Source organism: Acinonyx jubatus, chromosome B3 (genome assembly GCF_027475565.1).
Source record: "Acinonyx jubatus isolate Ajub_Pintada_27869175 chromosome B3, VMU_Ajub_asm_v1.0, whole genome shotgun sequence".
NCBI lineage: Eukaryota > Metazoa > Chordata > Mammalia > Carnivora > Felidae > Acinonyx > Acinonyx jubatus.
In genome coordinates, this window is record NC_069386.1 from 80,527,929 (window position 1) to 80,552,428 (window position 24,500).

Here is a 24,500-nt window from a genome sequence, read left to right on the forward strand (position 1 = left end):
GTATAAAAAGAAAATGTCTAAGAAGACATTTGGAAGAGCTTCAGTTAATCATAGGTGAGGAAGCAAGCAAAATTTTTTGTTTTCAACTGGGGGCAGGGGAAGGGTTTCCTTGATGTCTGAGACCAGATAGAAGCCAGCAATAAAGTGAATAAATTATCCATCAATAAAGTGAATACATTACCATCTCCACAAAACATAAGCTTCATCTGAGAAACTGCTTCATAGCATATGAAATGGAGGTATAGTCGAGCTTAGACATTGCTAGGCACCCATGACACAACTCACGGCACTACGCAATTAAATGTGATATCTCTGAAGAAAAAAGGACAGTAAAAACAACGCTCATTCTTCCCCACCTCCCTATCCACCCGAGACTATTAATTACACACATTAGAAAACTGTCTGGGACGACTGGTCCAGAAGAAAGCAGTGGGGCTAAAAATATTAGTATTACTAAGCAATATTTTAGGAAATGAAACTCATTATTCATCTGCTCTGAGATACTTCAGAGAACTTTAAAAAAATGCCCTCTGCATGGTGAAACCTAGAAAAAGTACTTTTGAAGAATGTTCTTAGTAACAAACTGTGTTTAAAAAATACCTCAGGTACATGCTTATCATTTGGTCTTTAGGGTATGAAATGGATACTCTACATGCTGTTTTTTGTTTTGTTTTCAGGGAGGGATTTTTTTTTCACATTAAAAGTGCAGCATTATTAAAAATAGTTACCCCTGAGTGACACTCAGCCATGAACAGAAATCTTGGCCTGGTTGGGAACAGGATGGGAGAGGGTTCCCTTTGGAGCACTAAGTGTCTTTGAGTATGGCATTTTCTTTTCCAAAGGACTGGCTAGGGAAAGGATCTCTAGGGGAAGACTTAGGAAATGGCAGCCATACCCTGTTATCTGAGATGTGGTTTCATGCCATATATTCATCTAATATTTCTTGAGTACCAGTTATTTTTGAGCATAACAGTCTCCCTGATCTTAAGATACTTAAGACAGTATCTCAAAATGGAGACCAAATACTTTCCCAGGGCTGCAGTATTCTACATGGCCAGAAATAGGCGCCTGACACTTGTAAGGGTCTAATTTTTACCTGAACTCTCAAATTTCTTTTTCTCTACTCATCATAGAAACACTTTTACTTAAAACCTCTTTAACCTCACTGAAGTAGCTGCAGTGCTGTACTTTCATGACACAAATGATAGAAAATAATGCAAATTTCAACTAGTTAGTGATTTAAATACCAACTTATGGGATAGCTTGGGAACTTAACTATCATTAATAATACTAATTTTGTAAGGAATAAGTTCTGAGTACTGAATTAAAAAATTTAAAAATACAACCTTGCTTTTATTTATTTATTGTTTAGCTTATTAATTAATGTGTTTTTTAATTTATATCTGAGTTAGTTAGCATATAGTGTAACAATGATTTCAGGAGTAGATTCCTTAATACCCCTTACCCATTTTGAGCATCCCCCCTCCAGCAACCCTCCAGCAACCCTCTGTTTGTTCTCTTTATTTAAGAGTCTCTTATGTTTTGTCCCACCCCGTTTTTATACTATTTTTGCTTCCCTTCCCTGGTGTTCATCTGTTTTGTATCTTAAAGTCCTCATATGAGTGAAATCATACCATATTTGTCTTTCTCTGACTGACTAATTTCGCTTAGCATAATACCCTCTAGTTCCATCCACGTAGTGGCAAATGGCAAGATTTCATTCTTTTTGATTGCTGAGTAATACTCCATCACACACACACACACACGCGCGCGCACACACACACACACCCCACATCTTCTTTATCCATTCATCTGTTGATGGACATTTGGGTTCTTTCCATACTTTGGCTATTGTTGATTAGTGCTGCTATGAACATTGGGGTGTATGTGCCCATGCAAGAAAGCACACCTGTATCCCTTGGATAAATACCTAGTAATGCAATTGCTGGGTTGTAGGGTAGTTCTATTTTTAATTTTTTGAGTAACCTCCATACTGTTTTCCAGAGTGGCTGCACCAGTTTGTATTCCCACCAGCAGTGCAAAAGAGATCCTCTTTCTCCACATCCTCACCAACATCTGTAGTTGCCTGAACAACCCTGCTTTTAAAATATTTTTTTAAATGTTTATTTATTTTTGAGAGAGACAGAGACAGAATGTGAGTGGGTTAGGAGCAGAGAGAGAGAGGGAGACACAGAATCAGAAGCAGTCTCCAGGCTCCGAGCTGTCGGCACAGAGCCCGACATGGGGCTTGAACTCACGAGGCATGAGATCATGACCTGAGCTGAAGTCAGATGCTCAACCGACTGAGCCACCCAGGCAACCCAAACCCTGCTTTTAGATAAGAATTTCCATATTACTCTCTTAAAAATTGCATAAAGTATGACTTTTGTTTGACTGGCTCATTCATCAGTGGATTTGTCTTCTGACTTTGTCATTTCATGGGCTTAGTCCAGGAATGAAGCATAAAAGCCACACAATTTCATTTAGATAATTATTGTTGAGATTGGCAGTTAATAATGGTTTCTCATTTTGTACAATGTAATTTAGCATAGGGATACCTCTCATTTTGATGACACTTTCCCCCTCAATATACTTGATCAGTAAAAGTAATAATATAAGTAGTAAGAGTGAACATTCATTGAGCACCTATCCATGTGCCAGACTTGTGTTTTGCATATATTATCTCCTTTAAAACTTACAACAGCCCTTGACATGGTTTATCATTTGCTTTTTACAGATGAAGGAAATGAGGTTTAGTGACATCAGGCTACTGGCTGATGGTCACATAGCTAATTAGTGTTGGAGCTAGAATTGGCTCTGAAACTTGGGCTTTTAGTCACTGGAGTCAGCTAAAACTACATAATCAGAGGAAGAAATTACATGAAGGCATAGAGATACGTTCCAAAATATCATCATTCACCCATTCATTCATTTATTCAACAGATGTATCTGTGAATACTTACTCTATGCACATCACCATGTCAAATGTTGCAAATGTTCTCGTGAGTCAGCCCTTTTTCATGTGCTTGATACTCTCATGGTACTTACAAAATAGTGGAGAAACAAATTAATCAAGTAATCACAGAAGTATTTATAGTTTGATGTAAATGCTTAAAAGAAAAACAACATAGTTTTATGAGAGCTTGTAAGAAAAAATGCTGACTTAGGTGGGAGTTTGGAATTTTGAAGAAGTGAAGCTTGGTCTGAGGTTTGAGGGGTGAGTAAGAGTAAACTAGTTAAGGGGTATTGTAGGTGGGAAATGTTCTTGACAGAGGAAATAGTATGTACAAAGGCCCTGAGGCAAAAGAAACTCATTATGTTCAAAAACTGAAAGGAGGGCATTGCAGCTGGTATAGCCAGGGAGGGGAGAGTGGCTTGAAAGAGTCCTCTACATGACTGTCGTTGGAAGGGTTTGGATTTTTAACCCAGCAGCAGGAAGCTAATAAAGACTTTAACATCACATTTGTAATTTGTAAAGATTACTCTAGTGACAGTGTGGAAAACAAACTGGAGGAGGGGGTATGTCTGTTTAAAATAATAGCCAATGAATCAACGAAAATTATGATATAGAGGTCAGAGTGTGGACTCAGGGTCGGAAGGCCTGCATTTAAGGCCTAGTTCAGCCCCTAGTTGTGAGGCTGTATGCTAGTTACATACCTTCTTTTGGCTTAGGCTCCTCCTATATAAAACAGGGACAATGGTACAGGCCCCAGAAGAAAGTTATTGCGAGGATTAAATGAAAAAGTAATAGTAGTAATCAACCATCCCCACTTATAGATGAGGAAGCTGAGGCTTAGAAAAGTTAAATGAGGCTTATTAGTATTTATCTGGATGTTGTGGGTACCAGTAAGGGGAGTAAGAGATAAATGCAAGGTGAAGGTGGGAAGGGAGAGAAAATTTCCAAAAGTAAAACAAACAAATGAACAACAACAACAACAACAACAACAACCAGTGCAAGGTTCTAGAATGACAGATCTTGGGATAACCTGGCTGAAAAGACACAGGATCCAGCGGCCACATGACCTCTGCCTTCAGTTTGCTCACTCGGTTCTTCCTCCAGGAGAAAAGAGGCCTGAAGGGATAAATGACCCTCCATGTTTTAGTTTCCTTCCTTCATCTCCTAAGGGGCTAGATTAGACCAGGCTTTACTTAGCATGGTAGGCATCACAGGATTCCAGGGCCCTTCTGTCTTCAGCTAATCGTCCATCAAAAATCTCCCTGTTTGTTGTGTGATATTAGAAACTGTATTAGTGATGACACAAAAGCCTTAATCACGTAATTAAAGATTAAAAATTAAAAATACTTGTAAAGCTATTTGATGGCATAGGGGGGTTTCAAATCAAACTGGGCTATCTTGAATTATAAATAACAAGGGAGAGAGGCACTTGGTACCTAACACACACAAATGGGAGTGGGGGCAAGAAATGCATGTCGAGAGAGAAAGAGGACAGGGACTGAGACTGTAAGGTTTTAATATTCATTACTCTTCCCCAGGTTTACCTGTGTCTACCTTCAAAAGGGTGGGTACAAACAGAAGCTGGTCTTGAACTATTTCTGTGATGTATGCAAATCATAGTTCACCTTCCTGTGATTTGTGAATATGACAAATATATATGAAATATGTAGTTAACATGTCAAACTTAGTGTAATTAATTATACCACTTAAAAATATTTATTGGGCATCTTCTATAAGCTAACCACTGTGGTAGGTGCTAGAATGATAGCAAGGGGCAAAACAGATGTTCATGGAGATTTTACTCTTAACGTTACTTGGTTCCCAGAATATCATTACATAAGGCATTGCATAAAAAATGAATTATTCAATGAACGGTATGCTATTTTAAAATAGAAAATTAAGGCAATAATGGATATTTTTGGCTTGACCTTGACCATTTCTATCAAGGCTTTATTCTCCAGATTAAAGGAATATCCAATATTTAAGAACAGGATACTATATAAAGCAATACAATTGATTAATATGCCTTTCTGTATGTTAAACCAGAAGAAATTGAGACAGCTGCATTTTTGACCTTTACAGTGGCCTCTGCTGAGATTTCATTTGAACAGCAGTTGAGTGAAATTGATGTTGCATTTACTGAAACTGTTGCCCTTGTCTGTTTCAGGGCCGACTTGATTCTCTAACAGAAGTGGATGACTCAGGACAGTTAACTATCAAATGCTCTCAAAATTACTTGTCCCTGGATTGTGGTATTACTGCTTTTGAACTGTCTGACTACAGTCCAAGTGAGGATTTGCTCGGTGGCCTAGGTGAGATGACCTCTAGCCAGGTCAAAACCAAACCCTTTGACTCTTGGAGCTACAGCGAGATGGAAAAGGAGTTCCCCGAGCTCATCCGAAGCGTTGGGTTACTCACGGTGGCTACTGACCCCGTCCCTCCCAACTGCAGCGAAGCAGTCAGGGAGGAGAGGTCGCAAGTATCTCTTTCAACAGATGACAGAGGTGGATGCGAGAAAAACAGTGCTTCTACCGTCGAGGAGCCACCAGGCTTAATGCCCGGGACGTCATCTTCAGGGGAAGCTCTGACAAATGCTGAACAACCCCCTTCTGAGGCTGTGAAGCAAGAATCCAGTTCCTCCTCCCAGCCTGGGGCAAAGAACCAACAGCCTCTGCCTTGTGAAAATGCAACTCCCAAGCGATCCATCAGAGATTGCTTTAATTATAATGAGGACTCTCCCACGCAGCCCACATTGCCAAAAAGAGGGCTTTTCCTTAAAGAGGAAACTTTTAAGAATAATCTGAAAGGCACTGTTACAAAGAAGCAGATGGCTGATCTCAAGCCTGAGTTGAGCAGAAGCACCCCTTCTCTGGTGGAAGCTCCTGACAGATCCAAGCTTTGTCTGGTGTTACAGTCTTCCTACCCCAACAGCCCGTCCGCTGCCAGCCAGTCATATGAGTGTTTGCACAAGGTTGCAGATGGGAATCTTGAGAACACAGTCAAAAGTCACATTAAGGAAATATCCTCCAGCCTGGGAAGGCTTAGTGACTGCCATAAAGAGAAACCTCGACTTAAGAAGCCACACAAGGCCCCAGCAGAGGTGCCTCTGTGCCGAACACCCAAACGGGGAGCCGGTTCAGGCAAGCAAGCCGAAAACACGAGGAGCTCAGTAGTGTCGAATGGGATTCCTTCAGGTACTTCCAACGCCACAGAGAGGCCAGAAACAGACTCCGTTTCCACATCCTCACTGGAGCCGTGTAACCAGACAAGTTGGGATGCTAAATTGCCAGTGAGGTCAGAGACATCCAGTTCACCACCTCTTACTCAAAGTAGTGAATCTTCTGCTGGCTCAGACAGCATCCTGTCTCCAGTGCCCCTTCTTTCAAAACACAAAAGCAAAAAAAGTTACTCCTCCTCCCCAAGTCACGTCACCAGGAACGGTCAGGTCGTGGAGGCCTGGTATGGCTCCGACGAATACCTGGCACTGCCCTCACACCTCAAGCAGACAGAAGTTTTAGCTCTGAAATTGGAAAACCTAACAAAGCTTCTGCCTCAGAAACCCAGAGGAGAAACCATTCAAAATATCGATGACTGGGAACTGTCTGAAATGAATTCGGATTCCGAGATCTACCCCACGTACCATGTCAAGAAGAAGCATACGAGGCTAGGCAGAGTGTCTCCCAGCTCGTCCAGTGACATAGCCTCTTCACTGGGAGAGAGCATGGAGTCTGGCCCCCTGAGTGACATTCTTTCTGACGAGGAGTTGTGTATGCCTCTCTCCGGTATGAAAAAATACATTGATGAGAAGTCGGAGAGAGCTTCATCCTCTGAGAAAAACGAGAGCCATTCTGCCACAAAATCTGCTTTAATTCAGAAACTGATGCAAGATATTCAACACCAAGACAACTATGAAGCCATATGGGAAAAAATAGAGGTAAGGTGGTCTTCTTGACTTGAAAGAGTTCCTCTATGATCTTTGGAAATAATGCTGGAAAAAGGTCAACCCCTGCCCATCACCATCATAAAAAGTGTAGCTATTTTTCATAATCCTGATTCCCCGAAGATAGAAAAGAAAAAGCCCAATGATCACTGCACTGTGGTAGAATGTGCATCATTAGGAACGACCCTTGTCAGTGCATTAGCTTGGTGTGGCGCTGCTTGGTGCAGGAATCTCTGTTGATATTGGTGACACCCATCATGACTCCTGGTGAATGGTGGGCCCCCTTGAATGGAACACGAAATAAAGCAGAACGGTAGCCGTGCACAGACCAGTACCTCAGGAGTATGTGAATGGAATATTGTAGTTGTCCTCACTGTTTTTTGATTGGTTTGTTCTAACCCGAGAACAGCTTACCATTCCCAATGTTAGCTCCCTATAGAAATAGACCAGATGTTTCTAATTAGGGGGAGACCTTGTTTTTCTTCAGTCTTTCTCCTCTTTGAGGCCCCTGGCTGATCACCACGCTCTCTGTACTGTGTACCATCCATGGGCTCTGAGATGAGGTGGGGGTGATATCTTGGATAAATCTGTACTTTTAGAATGGACTATTAGATGAAGTATTTGAGGACAGATGTCAAAATTCTCTGGACTGAGCTCCATAATTTAAGCTGTGATTTAAGACACTGGATAAAAGTATAGTACACATGGACAGGCTAACCTGGAGGAGGAAAATGAAGGTGCCTAAAAGAAAGGAAGAGTTAATGTCAATAGACAATAATAACATATATTAATGATTATTTTTACTAAGAATTTATATATTCAATCCTCACAACATCCCTATTGTATGGTTAAGGAGACTGAGGCTGAGAGAGATCAGGTACGTGATCTAGAACCCATACTTATTAACTAAATGCTCCCATGCCTCTCAGTAAGGAAGTGATCAATATATACTGCATGCAAATACTGTAGTATTGGAAAGAAGAAATAATATCAGTAGAGTTAGGATTTGCCTGGGGCGTTCTTGTCAAGCGTGAGAACTTCAGTGGAGTTTTGAAGAGTATGCCAGGATTTAGACAGAGAGGACAGTGGGTATTTCAGGCAGGAGGAGCATAAACCAAAACACAGAGGTGGGAACTGGGAACGAACATGTTTATGGGGGGTGGGGAGGTACAGAGAACTGTCCTGACTGGAAGGTTTTAAACAGAAAGCAATGAAAGTTCCCATATATGTAATAGACCTGGTTGCTACAAGGCCCTGAAGACCAGAGCAAGGCAATTAGAATTTCCTCACCAGACACCTATGGAAACTTCTCTGAAAGTGAAGTTACTCCTACTGTGAGTAGTAATATAAGCCACAACAACTAATGGTTCCCGGGTTCTTATTTCATGCTTGACTCTGTGATAAGAGCTTTATGTGCTTTATTCTGTTTAAGTCATAGGAGGTAGGACTTTTTTAGGTGAAGAAGCTAAGGCAGAACAGATTAGAAAATTTGCTTTAGGCCTCATAGCTAGTAATTACAGAGTAAGGATTTGAACTCAGAGGCACCACACTTAAAAGCAGTGTAGGCCATGGCCTCCAATAGCCTTTCTGGAAGATTTAGTTGACAGGAACAGGAAGGAGGTCATGATAATTGTGATGGTGACCAGGGCAGAGATACTGGCCTGTGGCAGCCAATCTGAGGGACTTCTGTGTTGTGGGACAGGCAAGGGTGGGGAGGGCTGTTGAAGGAAGTGAGCTGGATCCAGAAAACTGGCTCCAGGCCTTGCTCAGTCATTAAAGCCTAGAGTGGCCCATGGCTAATCATGTTTCATTCTGGGTCTTGTTTCTTCTTTTGTAAATAGAAATGTTTTAAGCAGGTAATGGCTACAATACCAACTTACAATGGTAGCACATTTTGTTTCCATTATTGTGTAAGGATGAAGCCAAGTGTTCAGCCTCTTCCTTCCTCAGAAGGAAGCATTAGGATGGGTAGCTGGCTTGAGGTGGAGGGGAGGCAGGTAATTTAAAAAATAAATACACTGATGTTGATTATATGATACAACTGTTAAGGGAAAGTGTCTTGTAGGGAGTTGGAAATTTTGTCCCAGAGTTGGGATATGAGGCAAAGGCTGAAAGAAGATTAAGACCCTTGGTCAGTCTACCCTCCCTTCCCCCTTCAGTGGGGCAGCTTCCAACCCCCAGGTCAGTTGACCTAGGATATCACATTCCAGCTTTGATCTACCTGTGGGCCCAGAGAACCTTTTCTACCTGCAAATGTAACATAATAACAAGGGTGTTAACCATCCTCTTGGTACCAGGCTTCTACTAGGCACTTTCCCTGCAGTAATTCTCTCATAGGATTCTCAAACATCCCTACAGCATAGATTTTATTACCCAAAATGGACCACTTCTTTTTCCCCCTTGTGCTCCCACTCTGGTCCTAGCCACCATCATCATCTTCTGTCTGGTTTACTGCACTAGCCTCCTAACCGGTCTGTCTGCTCCCATCCTGCTCCCATTATGGTCTATTTCTAAGACAGCAGCCAGAATGACCCTTTTAAAACATAAATCAGATCATATCATGCCTCTGCTCAAAACCCCAAACAGTTCCTGTCAATTGAGAGGCCCCTGATTTCCTCTCTGACCTGATTTCCAATTGCTCTTCCTCACGGTCACTTCACCCCATTCCCACTGGCCTCCTTGCTGTTCCAGGAAGGAACAAGCTGGGCATGCCCCTGCCTTTAGGACCTCTGTCAGTTCCCTCTGCCTGCATCTTTCCATCAGATGCCCTCATTTCTAATTTTGTTAACCTCTTCTGTGTCTACTGAAACACCAACTTCTTAAGGGAAGCCTACCCTCACCATCTTTTAAAAGGTGTCCCCTGAACTGTTTTATTTTTTTCTACAGCTCTCACTGTATTCTGCCATTTTATTCTGTTTAATATGGTTTTTGTTTTAGTATGTTCACTGTTTCCCTTGCTTGAATGAGAGGTCTGTGAGGGAAGAAGTATTTATCTGTTAAGCATGCTAATGAATATAATGAACTTATAACAGTGCCTGGTACATAGTAAGTGCTCAGTAAAGACTGAATTCATTCAAATGAATGAATCCCATTTTAGAGTGGCTGAATCTGAATTCAGAGAGACGAAATCACTTTTCCTAGACTTCCCAGCTAGTAAGTCATGGAGCAAGTCTTCAAGCCCCATGTGCTTTACTCTATTCACTAGATAAAGTCTTGAGAATAGATGAATTCCCTGAGAAAATGAGGATAGATAGAGAATAGAAGAGGGGTGATAACTGAGACTCAAGTTGTAGCCCAGCTATAAGGCAGGAACAAAGAATAGGCCCATCTGTAGGGACCAGGAAGGGACAGAGAGGATTCTTGGGTGTTAAATAAATGGATGGAGAAGGGATGTGAGATGGATATTAGCTTTGTTCTCTGCAAAAGGGAGATTGAGAAGAATAATAACAAAGAAAAAAAAAACAACCCTTAGATTTGGTTGAGAGTCAGTGAGGACCTTCGAGAAAAATGGACTCAATGAAAGAGTAGAAGTAGAAGCTGGAATACAGATGATTGAGAAGTGAGAGAATCATTCCTAATAGCTCAAGGAACTAGGTTGAGAAAGCAATATGAGACAAAAGACGATAGTTGAAAGTAAAGTCAAATAAAAGTTTCATTAAAAAAGTAAAGCTTATTTGAAGGCAGAAAAGAAAAGAGAGATGGAGGTGGCTGGGAAGAATGTGTAAATGTGGCACACACTGAACCAAGAAGGGAGGGAGTGTGCAATCTGTGGGGAGAATTCTGGCCTGATATAAAAAAGTTATAAAATGCTGAAGAATGTATCCAGCTTCAGACTCCACCCTTATCAAAGGGAAAGTGGGGTGTTTCCTCCTCCCTTCCCATCCCGAGTTCCCCTGCCTCCTTTCTGAGTCACACAGAACACAAGGTATAAGGCACATAAAAGGCCACTAACAGTCTAGGGATTTTATGGGGCTGTGATAGAATCGCTGGGACAACACCCGAGTGACAAGTGTCCCAGATGCCGTTTAGGTTCCTGTCATTCCCCACCCCTCACATTTGGGTCCTTCTTAAAGTGGGCTGGTTTTGTGAATGTGAAAAATTTCTCTTTATTTTTTTTATTCTGTAGGAAAATTCATTTCTTTGAATAGATAATGTATTCACATGGCTTAAAAACATATATGTTTAAAAATATCCAGTAAAGAGTTTCTAGATAGTTCAGTCAGTTAAGCATCCAACTCTTGATTTCATGATCTCAGGTCATAATCTCACAGTTTGTGGGATCGAGTCCTCATTGGGCTCTGCACTGACAGTGTGAAGCCTGCTTGGGATTTTCTCTCTCAATCTCTCTCTCTCTCTGCCCCTCCCTGTCTTGTGCGCCGTCTCTCTCTCTCTCTCTCTCTCTCTCTCTCTTTCTCTCAAAAACAAAATATCCAATAAAAAACTCTCTATCCTTATTCCACATCTTGAGTTCCCACCCCATCAAAGGTGATCACTGTTGTTTTGGTTTATATGTCCTTTAAAAAGTGCTTTATACATATACAAGCAAATGCAAACATATTTATTAAGTGATATTTTAAAACCTAAGAAACAAGTTGCAGCCTGTTCTTCTCTGCAAATAAAAATTTTTCTGTTAACTAACTCTGTGAGTTCCTAAGGGATGTCCCTTTCCCAATCTCTCAGTGGGAGTTGAGGGAATTTTGTTGAGACATGGTTGATCCTTCCAGAACCTATTGTGTGGGTGAGGTAATTGAGCATTTCAGGTCTGAATGTTCACCTCCAATAGGAGCTTCTCAAGGTGTAAAATTAAAAGTGAAAAACATGAGTCAAGTTATTGAACCAGACCCATTCATTGCAAAACATTTAAGAAATGTTCAAAAAAAATTTGCTGACCCCTGCTCTAGAGAAAGGAAGAAAGAAGGGAAATGATTTCTTATCAGCATCTACTATGTGCCAGGTTCTGATATAGGTTCTTTCATTTAACTTGTATGACAACCCTGTGGAAGGGCTCTTATTGGTCTTGTTTTACTGATGTTGGATCTGAAGTTCCAATGCTAATGACTTGCCCAGGGTCATACTGCTGCTAATATGAGAGCTGGGATTCCAACTGAGATGCCAGGACTGACCTGGTTTTCTTCTACAGATATAGTCCAATGCCAGGGGAGTTAGACAATAATCACATACACAGATAAAATCTATTTAGAAAACCCACAAACCACTACTAGATTCATAAGTGAATAGCGTGAATTCTTCCTTATGACATGACTAGAAATGAACTGCCTAATGAGTAGTCACTTGTTTAAGGTGAGCAATTTTGACACCAGATTAACAGCTATATGATTTGCAGGAGGGCTGGGAGAATGCAGTACAGTGTGGTGCCACCTCAGTGAAGCATTTCAGGAGATCTGTCCTTTGGGGTATAGTGCAAGGTCCACTTTTCACATCACAGACTTCCTGCTCACACTAAGTTCTCAAAGCTCATCCTGGAAGATGTTACTCCATTAGGTTGAGCTCATTGGTACCAAGTTGATAGATACATGACGTAACTGATCCCTTTTCTCTCCAGAACCAGTGTCTTCAAATGCCAGATTATGGCATCTCAACTAGAGTTCAGTGACCGAACTCTTGTTAGCATTTTATGTCAGACATCTATAACCTGATTTTAAAAACTTCTTTGGTGCCGGCTAAGGATGTCTTTGCACATAAGTTATTTCAGAATCAGTGCAGCAAATACTTAGCCAAGTGCTTGCTTTTTGTAACTAGGCTATGTAAAATTGTAGTCAAGTCTGTGGTAGCAGTATGAAGGCAGCCACCCTTGCTACTGCCTCAAGATGGAGCAGGGAGCTGGTTGTTTAACCCAGAGTAATGTGAATGTAGAAGAGATTTGGTCCTGGGATTAACTTGGCACTGATTCCTTTTTCCAGAAGATAAAATGGGTCCATATAGAAGTTGTCCTATCTTTTACCCTCATTTTGACTGTATGTTGACTCATCGATGATACCACGCTGATGATGGCAGTCATTAAAGAAATAGCTCATTGTCCTGAGTTTTCTTCCTTTTCTTTTTCTTCATTGTGATGAAAAGGACATAGCATAAAGTTTGCCATTTTAACTGTTTTTAAGTGTACAGTTCATTAGTTTTAAGTATATTCATACTGTTGTGAAACCGATCTCAGAACTCTTTCATCTTGCAAATCTGAAACTCTACCCACTAAACAGAAACTTCTCTTTCCTCCATCTCTCTCAGCCCCAGTAACCACAATTCTACTTTTTGTTTCTATGGATTTTAGATACCTCATATCAGTGGAATTATATAATGTTTGTCTTTTGTGACTGATCTGTTTCATGTAACATAATGTCCTCTAGGTCCATCCATGTTGTAGCATATGACAGGATCTCCTTACTTTTTAAGGCTGAATAATAATCCATTGTGTATCTATACCATAGTTTGTTTTTTCATCATCTGTGGAAGGATATCTGGTTTGCTTCCCCCTCTTGGCTATTGTGAATAGTCCTGTTATGAATGTAGGTGTGCAGATACCTCTCTGAGACTCAGTTCTCAATTCTTTTGGGTATATATCCAGAAATGGGATTGGTGGATCACATGATAGTTCTATTTTTAATGTTCAAGAAACCTCCATACCATTTTCCATAGGAGTTACTCATTTATAATTACATCAGTAGTGCACAAGAGTTCTATTTTCTCCACATCCTTGCCAACATTTGTTATTTTCTGTTTTTTTTTTTTTTTAATAATAGCCATCCTAATGGGTGTGGAGTGGCATCTCATTGTGGTTTTGATTTGTAGTTCTCTGATGATTAGTAATGTTGAGGCATCTTTTCATGCTTGTTGGTCATTTGTATACCATCTCTGGAGAAGTATTCAAGTTCTTTGCCCATTTTTAATTAGGTTATTTGATGTTTTGTTGTTGAGCTGTAAGAGTTCTTTATATATTATGGATATTAACCCTTTATGATACATATGATTTGGGAAGATTTTCTCCCATTCTGTAGGTTGACTTTTTACTCTCTTGAATGAGACCTTGATGCACAAAAATTTTTAAGTATGCTGTATTTCCATTTGTTTTTGTTTTTGTTTCCTAGGCTTTTGGTGTTATAGCCAAGAAATCGTTGCGAAGTTCAATGTCATGAAGATTTTCCTCTATGTTTTTTGTAGGAGTTTTATAGTTTTAGGTCTTTGACTTTTCCTTTATTTTTTCTCAGTGTGATTACTGCTCATGTTTTAAGGATCTCACCCCAGGCTTTCTTGTGAGATAGGATGCAGCTTCATAGCTAGAGCCAAGTCACCTTCTGGGATTTGTTTAAACACACACACACACACACACACACACACACACACACATTCGGAGTCACTCTTTTTAATAATCTCAGCTGGGCATTATTTATTTGATTTGAGATTTGAATAAGTCTCATTTGAAATACAGCTTTATCTTTCTTATTCACCCCCAAGAGTAGCTTATAATCAAGGTCTGCCACAAATTCGATTCTCACTCACTTTTGATATTTCTTTTATACCAATCATGTACCAGTTTTCCTAGAGTCGTTGGAGTGGTAGTCTGCTCTTAGGTGTTGATAAGATCTCCTAAGCATCAGGTAAGAAGCATTTTAAGTTTATTGGATTCGACTGTTTTTCACTGGCATTTCATTTTGTATGTGCATTTCCTTTATGATAACTGTTTTCTTTTGGTTGCTGGTCTTCCTCTTGTCTCTCATTTCCTTCTCTTCCTTACATCTTCTTTCTCATTCCTTTTTCTTTACTTTTATTTCTGGACTCTCTAGTTTTCACTTTCTGGCTCCTGTTTCTCTTTTTAATTTCTTTCCCAAGAGTATCTTCTACTTTCTCCCTTTAATATTGCCCTAGAGATTCTCAGATTCCGGACATGAGAGCACTTTGAGTTGGCTTTTCATGACTATCTAAGCTTGAATTTGCTCCCTTCAGTGCGTTTCTTAGTCTTAGAAATATGTATCTAGAGATTTGAGGAATTGTTTAGATGCAAGAATAAAGAAAATAATAATTTAGTTTAAATATCAAGGAAAAAGATTCTTAATGAATCGGGAAGGCTTAGCTTTGTAGTTGGAAGATTCAAAAGTCCTAAAGGATCACTAATTGAACATAAGTTGATAGTACAGAAGATGATTCAACAAAAGGTGTAATATAATAGCAGAATGCTGTAGGAACTCCGTATTCTCTTCTTTATTTATACTATGTACAACCTAAATTTTTGTCTTAGAATTTGTCTTCTGTGCTTAGACAGAAGCCCAGAGGAGTTTTATAGGAGTTTTATAGTTTTAGGTCTATAAACTATAGACCTATTTTTAATTATGTTGTCAACATAATTCAAAGCACTGTGCTTATTACTACATAAGATAGTATTTGGTAAATACCATGTGGAAAGTCATACAATGGGGGGAAGGAAGGAAGATAATAACAAGTATAACTAGATCAAGCCTCATAGAAGAGGAACTACTTGAGCTGGGTTTTGAATGGTGAGTAGAATTTAGATAGAGATGAGGAGGTGGAAGGTTAATGACTGAAATTTTGGCATAAGCTAAGGTTAAGGTCAAGAATATTTAAGATGTATTTGGGAAAGGGTAGAGAGATGCTTGGTGTTTGGCGTATATGTTAAACTGCTATAAACAAAGGGACCCCAAAGTATAATACGATAGAATTATCTTTTGTAAATAACAAGAGGTAGGCAGACAGTCCAGGAAAGAGGCCACCTATGCATCCAGGTACCTTCTCCCTATTGCTCTTCTGTGGCTCACCAATTTTGTCTGCCTTCCAGCTCACCAGAAGAGGGAAGTGGAGAGCAGCCAACTTTCTTCTCACACATACAACCTGGAAGTTGCACATACTGTGTGTGTTCACATCCCACTGACCTAGACTTTGTCACATGGCATCACCTAACTGCAAAGGAGTTTGAGAAATGAGCCTCTAGACTACGAACACTGGGAGGCAAATGTCTCTTAACCGACTGCTGGTTATAATAGCGTTTGTTGTAGGGACAAAATATGATGGACTTTGAATTCCAAGTGTTTGCATAGTACAAATACAAAAATAAATACCTAATGAATGCATGAATAAATGAATGAGGGAGTCGGTGAGTGAATGAATGTATTGTTCGATTTGAACTTTATCCTCTAGACCAGGAGCTACAAACTAAAATGCCTCTAAGAGTTCAGACAGATAACATGAGTGAGTCACTCAGCCAGGTGTAAATGGGGAGGGATGGGAACCGAACAACTGGAGGGTTAGTGCCATGTCTAAAGGTTTTCCACTGGTCAGCTCCAGGTGATTGTTGTGCTATGATGTGGACCCTGTGTGGCAAGATCGTGCAATGTTTTAAAAAGTAGGAAACCTCGGTTTTATGTGACATCTTCCAATTTAAAAAATGTTGGGTCCGAACAATTTTAAAACAGGCCAAATAAAACACATATATAGGATAGATGTGGCTTTCAAGTCACTAATTTGCAATCTTTGTGAAAATAATAAACCACTTAAATTTTTTGGTCCAGAGAGTTGGTATGAAGGTTAATCTGATTGTGGTGCACCTGCCTGGATATACCACTTGCAAAGTGGTTCTCTATTGTGGCTGCTTATTTTCATTCCTAGAGAGATTTGAAAAAAATCCCAACCTCTCCACCCCAGACTAACTAAATTAGGATCTCAGCAGGTGGGTAATTTTAAGAGCTCTTCAAACAATTATGATGTGCAGTCAAGGTTGGGAGCTAGTGCTCTAAGGCTAATTTGGAAGGTTATTACAATAGCCTGGACATATAAAAAGGTTTGAACAGTGGTTTTGGAAGCCAACTGAGGAAATAAAGAGATAGAGGTGGGAGATGTTATAAAAGACAAGTCGATAAAAATTTTTGGCTTTTTAAAAATAAGGGAGTGGGGGAAAGGGGTCAAAAGAATTGGGATTTCAATCTGGTTTGGGGGGCTGAGAGATGTAAGGAGTTTAACAAATAGTTGCAAGGGACATATGAAATTAAAGTACACAGTGAGTGAATGGGGCAAAGGTAAATGTTATCTTATATGTAAACTCTGTTGCCCCAATCCAAATTGAGAATTCTAAACCAGCATAATATTTTTAAAGATAAGGCTACACTTTTTAAAGGATAATAAGCTTTTGTGTACATTTTGTTTGTTTCAATGCCAGGAAAAGTCTGTGAATTAACATTGCTAATGGACTTGTTGAGATAGTATGCCAAGGTTATTGCTCAAGGTTGTTAGAAAAGAACCATAGGGATCCAAAGCAAATTCCTTCCTGGTTAATATGTTAGGAATATTTCAGGCCTGCATCACTTTGGTTTCTGCAGAGCCTTAGATGTGTCTCAAGGCTTTATCGTGATGATTTAGCACCACCATGAGGGTATATCTAGTCACTGCATCTGGTTTTTGGCCTCATTTATAAAACGAAGAGGTGCAGTTCTTTTTGTTTATAGTTGTAAACATTAAATGAAAATAGTTCTTTGTTATTTTCTTAGTATGGAGAGGTTCTGATTAAATAATATCTTTTCTAAAGATAATGAAAATGCCTAACCACATTTGACAGGAAGTATTTCTGTGATGATGAAAATCAAGAATGTTACATTTTTTAATTCAATTAAAATAATTCTTAGAATTATAGTGAATTCTTCTTTATCCTTAAACCTAATGTCATGACCCTTTATTGCTAGTAGGATGCTTTGGAAAGATAACAATTTACAAAACCAAAGCAAACTTTGACATTTATGGCCCGCTTACAAGTGTGTCAGGTGAGGTATCGAGAGGTTTATTCATTTCACACATCATCACATTTAATTCTCAAGAAAAAAGCCCTCTCTGATATAAATACTCTTCTGTTGTATCCCCATTTTACCAATGAGGATAGAGAGGCATAAAAATATGGTCATTTTCTCAAGGGTAAAGGAGTTGAAGGCATGAACTTAGGGCTCAGTTTATACAACCCCCCAACTTTTTTAGTCTTTAAAATGGAATATTAATTGTTTTTCATGCCATTGCACAGATTGTTATATGAAATTACAAACAACAATGGCTCATTGTACTAGTCTTACCATTAGTGTGACTTCACTTGTGAATACAGGGAATCAGCAGCAGCTTCAGTAAAATATTTAAAAAAAATTTTTTTGAGAGAGAGCATGTGAGAGAGGGTGAGCAGGGGAGAGAGGTAGAGGGAAAGAGAGAGAGGGAGATAATCCCAAGCAGGATCCAAGCTCAGAATGGAACCCTAGACATGACTTGATCCCACGACCCTGGGATCTTGAACTGAGCTGAAATTGAGTCGAACACTCATCTGACTGAGGCACCCAGGTGCCCCAAGAATAAGAATCTTAATTCTGCCCCTAAGTAGTATTTTTACTTTGGAAATTTAATCTCTTAAACCTCACTTTTGAAAAGTATACATTAATAAAGAAGGTGAATTGGATGACATCTAAGATCCTTTTTAGGTTTGAAATTTTGTGAGATTGACTGTAAGGCAATAACTAAGCAGCCATTTCTCAGTAAGATACACAGTGGAATATATCACTTCAACATGGTTGGCTTTCTGTTCCATGGGATTCTGGGTAAATTCTCCTGACAAGATCCTCCTGGTACATGAATGTGAGGCTGTGACATCAGTGAGCCTGAAGGTATAACACTATTCAGGCTGCATTCCTATCACTGTAATATGACAAGAACTAGACATCCTAGAGGAATTTGGGGCCTGACTAGAGTTCATAAGATGCCATGAGACCAGGAACAATGGTGACAGTTAACAGAGTAACCCAGTAGGAATTAGATATGGATTAGCCTGAAATTATAGGAAATCAGGTAAGCTAAATGAAGCAGATAGGAAGCATTCACCTTGGCAGACTTGCCATTGTGATTTCTTAAAATTACCTGTCAGCGCTGCTTTTGTGCTCTGTTCAGACCATGTAGGGGAAAATCATTCCAAGAGGGTGGGTTCTGTGTCAAGGTCACTCAGATGTCAGACCATGTCTGAGGCTGTGGATATTACTATATGAAGATGATTGGCCTGAGTTTTGCATGGCAAATAAACAACTTTACCCAGGAAAGATGCTGCCTGGAAGCTCAGGCCCATATGCTTTCCATCTACCATTTTGATGCGGACCTGTGCATTACTTTGTAGGAAGCCAGTGGCTTTACTGTTTGCTTTAATTATTTATCCAGGAATAAAGGAAGCTGTTGTTACTTTATTTTTTAATGCTTTTAAAATAATCAAACCAGAGAGGTGTCACTTAGAGGTGGTGCTCTGATATTTCTGATTTGTCTGGAGACTTCAGCTTGAAAGGTGTGTGTGGGGGGGGTGGTGTGTAAGGGAGAGAGGGAGAGTGATAGGCAGACAGAGAGAAAGAGGTGTATGTCACAATTACAATCTAGTACTCTTCCTCTTTCTTCCTACTGGAGCCCATTACTTTATAAAGATAAAGCTGATAAGTTGAATTAACAAAAATATTTTTTTAATTTCCTATAGTGTAGAGAAGACTATTTGTACCCATATAAAATAAAGTCCCATTAAAGCCCTTTTACTTATCCTATCCTCGCTACATCTTTAGTTTTACATTGTTTGGGGCATGCCATGGTATTCAAGAGACTGTCAACTAGTGCCTTCTCCATAGGATACAGGGCTCATGAAAAGTTATATTGTGCCCATTCTTCTTTCTAGAGACACATTTATATGAGCAAAATATAGCTGGAAAGAACTCCTAGAACAGTAGACTTTTTCAAGATGCCAAAAGAGATGAATATACTGCAAAGTACTAGGTAGAACTCTACGGCAAAGGAAAAGGTAACATTGGTAGGAAGTGATTACTGGAGTCACCTGTATTAACAGATGGGGGAGCTTCTGTGGTGCTACATGGTGGCAGAGTGTGGTGGCTGGGAATATTATGTTGTCTTCACCAAGCGATGTGGCCTTGTCCCAGTTTCCTCCTCTGCAAAATAGGGTTAAAAGTGTTACCTTCCACGTAAGCATGGTGACTAGTGAACGTGTTAAAATGTATGAAGAGCTGAGGTGAGTACCTGCTACGTAGTAAGCATTCAATAAATGTTCGCTCCTGTGGTTGCTGTTGTTGTTATTATTACTATTATGAGAGGGCAGGGGTCAGGCCTTAGCAGCTTCCTGTATGTAGGTCATTCTGTCTGTAACCTCCACGTTCGCTGGTGCTGTCTCCGTCCAGCCCTCAGCGGCTACTTCATGGTGTACTGTAGCAGCCTTTTAACTGGCTTCTCTGATCCCACCCTTACACTCAGCCTTTTGGGATCAGACGTCACCACCCTGTTTTCTCCTCTCACCTCCAGCGACCTCGGTCATTATGAAGCCTCAGACCCCCACCCACAATGATTAAGGCTACTTCTCCGTCCTCTTGGGAACTGTGCTGGTTGCCCCAGATTTTTGTACTTCTCTTCTCTATGAGACTCTGGGCCTCCTGTCTTGGCAGATGATTCTTATATTGTATTAGAGATAATTCTCCTCTAATTGGCCCAATAATTTTAGTTAATGTACTTCTTGACATTTTAGGAAGTTTATGTAGGGGAATTTATGCTATGAATGTGTGTTCAGACAAATACAAACAAGCTGCTAGTTTGTAATATTGTCACACAACAACCTTATAAATAATATGTACTTATTTATAATTTGTATTTATACATATTTATAATATTTATTTATAATTATGTGCTTATAAATAATAATTCTTACAGCACTCTTTAACCAAAGGGAGGGTCATTACAATGTATTACAGGAAGAAAAAGGAAGGGCCTCCAGTAGGTTTAGAATTATCCCTCAAAGCTCTGATTGCTAAAGATGGAAAGAATAAGAAAGTGTCTTGGGAAGGCAGTAATAGGTTGGGTGATTTGTTGGGAAAGGGACATTTAGGCTCAATGTCAAAGGATAGACATGGTGAGTGGATTGGGAGACATTGGGAGTATGTGAAGGTCACCAAGATCAGTTTCCTAGATAGAAGAGAGGCGGTCAACCACCTGAACGTATATAGCTTTAAAGGAGGCTCTGTATGCAAGAGCCACAGATGCGAACGGTCAGAAAGGCACGAGGAATCATTCAGCTCAGTGCCCTCATTTTATAGCTAGAACCTGTCTCCCCCAGTCCAGAGTACTTCCTATGAGAACATCCCGTCTCCTGATTATAGCATATCTTGCAACCTTGTCACAAAGGGGCAGCAAGTACTTTTTTTTCAGAGATCAACACTAAAATGTTCCTAGTGCCCCACAGCTGTCGGCTTTTATATCATTGTAGCCCTAGAAACTTTGAAGCAGATTCTCCTTCTCAGAATTTGGCATATGTTTAAAGAGTTTCACAGTTGATTTTGAGACACAGCCCAGTGTCAAGAATCACTGAGACAGACATGGAATAAGGGACTAGAGTGAAGCATGTTGAGTGCACTGCCCTCTGGGGCCTCATGATGTAGAAGGCACAGTGGATATGCCCTTCTACACTGTTCCCAGGTTATCTCATCCATGCTTATGGTCTCCAGGACCACCTGTATGTTTCTTTCTCTAACCCAGGTTTTGCTCCACACCTCAACTGAGTTCAGAAAGCAAACTCATAATATCTAATAATACCATGTTCATAATCTGCCTACAAGCTGTTTCTTCCTTCTGAATATCTTATTGCTTCTTTTGGAGAATAGTACCTGCAACTAAAATTAAGTTGGCTATCATTTTGGATTCTAACAAATTTCTCATCCTTCACATCCAATTGGTCCTGTCCATTTTAACTTTTCTTGCTGTGTAGCCTGACACCTTTCCTGCATGCCCACTGCTGCTGCCTTGGTCCAGCCCTCACTGACTACTTCATGTTGTACGGAGCAGCCTTTTAACTGGCTTCTCTGATCTCAACCATATGCTCAGCCATTCACTCTCTACATTGCAGCTAGAGTGAATCTTTTAAGATGCCAATCAGATTATCTCACTCCCCTGCTTCAGAAATCCGGTCCCACCTCATTGTCTTCACGATACAGTCCAGACTCCAGGTGTGTTATGTGTGGTCTGGCTCCTGGTCAAGCCCTTCAATCTTATTTCTCAGTTTTTCCCTCCCTCCCACCCCCGCCACTGCCCCACAGTGTTAGCCATTCTCAGCTACATAGAGTTCTCAGATGAGCTGTTCCCTCTCAGACTTTATCTGCCAGGAATGTTCTTCTCTGCTCCTCCCAGTACCCTTTTATTTATTTATATTTTCTGAATGAATTACACTTATCCTGCATAGCTCAGCTTGCTTGTAATTTCCTCCTAGAAGCCTTCCTTGATGCCCCAAGACTGAGTTAAATGCCTTCCATTGACTCCTGAACACTGGGATGATCTACAACAGAGGTTCCCAGGCTATGATCCAGGTACCTCTAGGGTTCCCAAGATCCTTCAGGGGGCCCACAAGGTCAACTATTTCATATTAATACTAAAATTATGTCTGCCTTTTCACTCTCATTCTGTGTACAACGGAGTTTTCCAGAGGCTATATGGCATATGATATTTCAGCAGATTAAATGCAGAAGTAGAAATGGCATCCAGCTGTCTTCTATCAAGCCAGACATTAATAAGATTCACATACAGCTAACATCATGCCACTCTTCACTGTTTTTGAAGTTATTTTTCATAACAATGTACTATGTGAATATGCATATATATTATTGTTGTTATTATAAATGAATTAATAAATATTTTTAAAATTTCTAAAATGAATATTGATACCCATAGAAACAAAAGCTCTTTGGGGCCCTTAATAATTCTTAATAGTCTAAATGAGTTCTAAAAGTTTGAGAACTGCTGATCCACATTATCACACATCACACTTTATATTACTGTGCTCCGAATTCTGTAAGAGAGGCATCTGGGTCGTTTATATGTGAGTTCCAGGGCCTATACAGTTTCTGATACATAGTAAGCTTGCAATAAATAGTTTTTGAATAAAATACCTAATACATACATGTGTATGTGTATGTACGTACGCTTAGAGTTTGAATGAAAAAAAACAATTTAATCTTTACTTGAGCTGGCCTAATGCAACCCAATCTAGGTAGTAATACATAATTAAACCAATAGTAGTCTGAAAGTTTGCACTAATTTTAAAAGCTCTAGTTCTGTCCTTTTTGTTGTTGTTGTTTAAATTTTTTTTAATGTTTATTTATTTTAGAGACAGGAGGACAGAGCACAAGCAGGGGAGGGGCAGAGAGAGCCAGAGACAGAATCTGAAGCAGGCTGCAGGCTCTGAGCTGTCAACACAGAGCCTGACGCAGGGCTCGGACCCACGAATCACAAGATCATGACCTGGGCCAAAGTCAGACACTTAACCGACTCAGCCACCCAGGCACCCCTGTTGTTTTTTTCTGAGCTCTAGAAATTTTGGCCAAAGAATGTCTCTGAAAACTTTGAAATTTGAGCTGTATATTGAATACAAAACACCTGAGTTCTTCTGACTTGGCTGTCTACTCATTGTGTATCAGTCAAGTATTTAACCTTTCTGAGCCTCAGTTTCGTCATCTGTAAAATGGGAAGCATTAAACTAGATGGGTCCTAAGGGCCTTTTGAAGACTAGATCTGTGTTTCTGATCTGCATGTAAACTTTTCTTCTTTCCAAGCACATGTATTTAGATAATACTATTTTCTGTCTTCTTGGCTCTAATGATAGTGCAGTGGCTGAATTTCTATCCTTTACTGACTTGCAACCCTGAAATTCTCTGGTAGAAAGGTGGCTATTTTCTTCTTTTTAAAAATTTACTATTAAACTATAATTGACATACAGTGTTACATTAGTTTCAGGCGTACAGCATAGTGATTCAACAACTCCGTAAGTTACGCTATGCTCACTGCAAATGTAACCACCATCTGTCACCATACAACAGTATTACAATCCTATTGACTATATTCCCTGTGCCGTTCCTTTCATCCCTGTAACTTATTCCTTCCATAACTGGAAGCCTATATCTCTTACTCTCCTTTACCCATTTTGCCCATCCTCTACCCACTTCCCTCTGGCAACCACCAGTTTGTTCTCTGTATTTATGGGTCTGCTTCAGCTTTTTTTTACATGTGAGTAAAATAATATGGTATTTGTCTTTCTCTGACTTATTTCACTTAGCATAATGTCCCCTATATCCACCCATGTTGTCACAAATGGCAGGATCTTCTTTTTTATGGCTTAGTGATACTAAGTGATACTTAGTGATATTCCCAAATACACATACCACATCTTTATCCACTCACCTATCAAAAGAAGGCACAGTGGATATGCCCCTCTACACTGTTCCCAGGTTATCTCATCCATGCTTATGGTCTCCAGGACCACCTGTATGTTTCTTTCTCTAACCCAGGTTTTGCTCCACACCTCAACTGAGTTCAGAAAGCAAACTCATAATATCTAATAATACCATGTTCATAATCTGCCTACGAGCTGCTTCTTCCTTCTGAATATCTTATTGCTTCTTTTGGAGAATAGTACCTGCAACTAAAATTAAATTGGCTACCATTTTAGATTCTAATAAATTAGAATCCTATCAAAAGACACTTGGGTTGTTTCCATATCTTGGCTATTGTAAATCAAAAAACAAATAAACATAGAGGTGCATATAT

General features: G+C 39.8%; 1 protein-coding gene across 6 annotated transcripts in view; it reads left to right on the forward strand.

Annotated features, from left to right (window-relative positions):
* AKAP6 (A-kinase anchoring protein 6) overlaps positions 1-24,500 on the forward strand; it is a 487,418-nt gene that overhangs the window by 206,262 nt on the left and 256,656 nt on the right. For all 6 annotated transcript variants that reach the window (XM_053224350.1, XM_015073684.3, XM_015073690.3 and 3 more), the window contains one exon: positions 5,124-6,890. In XM_053224350.1, the coding sequence (XP_053080325.1) occupies positions 5,124-6,890 (1,767 nt within the window). The remainder of the gene's footprint in view (positions 1-5,123; positions 6,891-24,500) is intronic.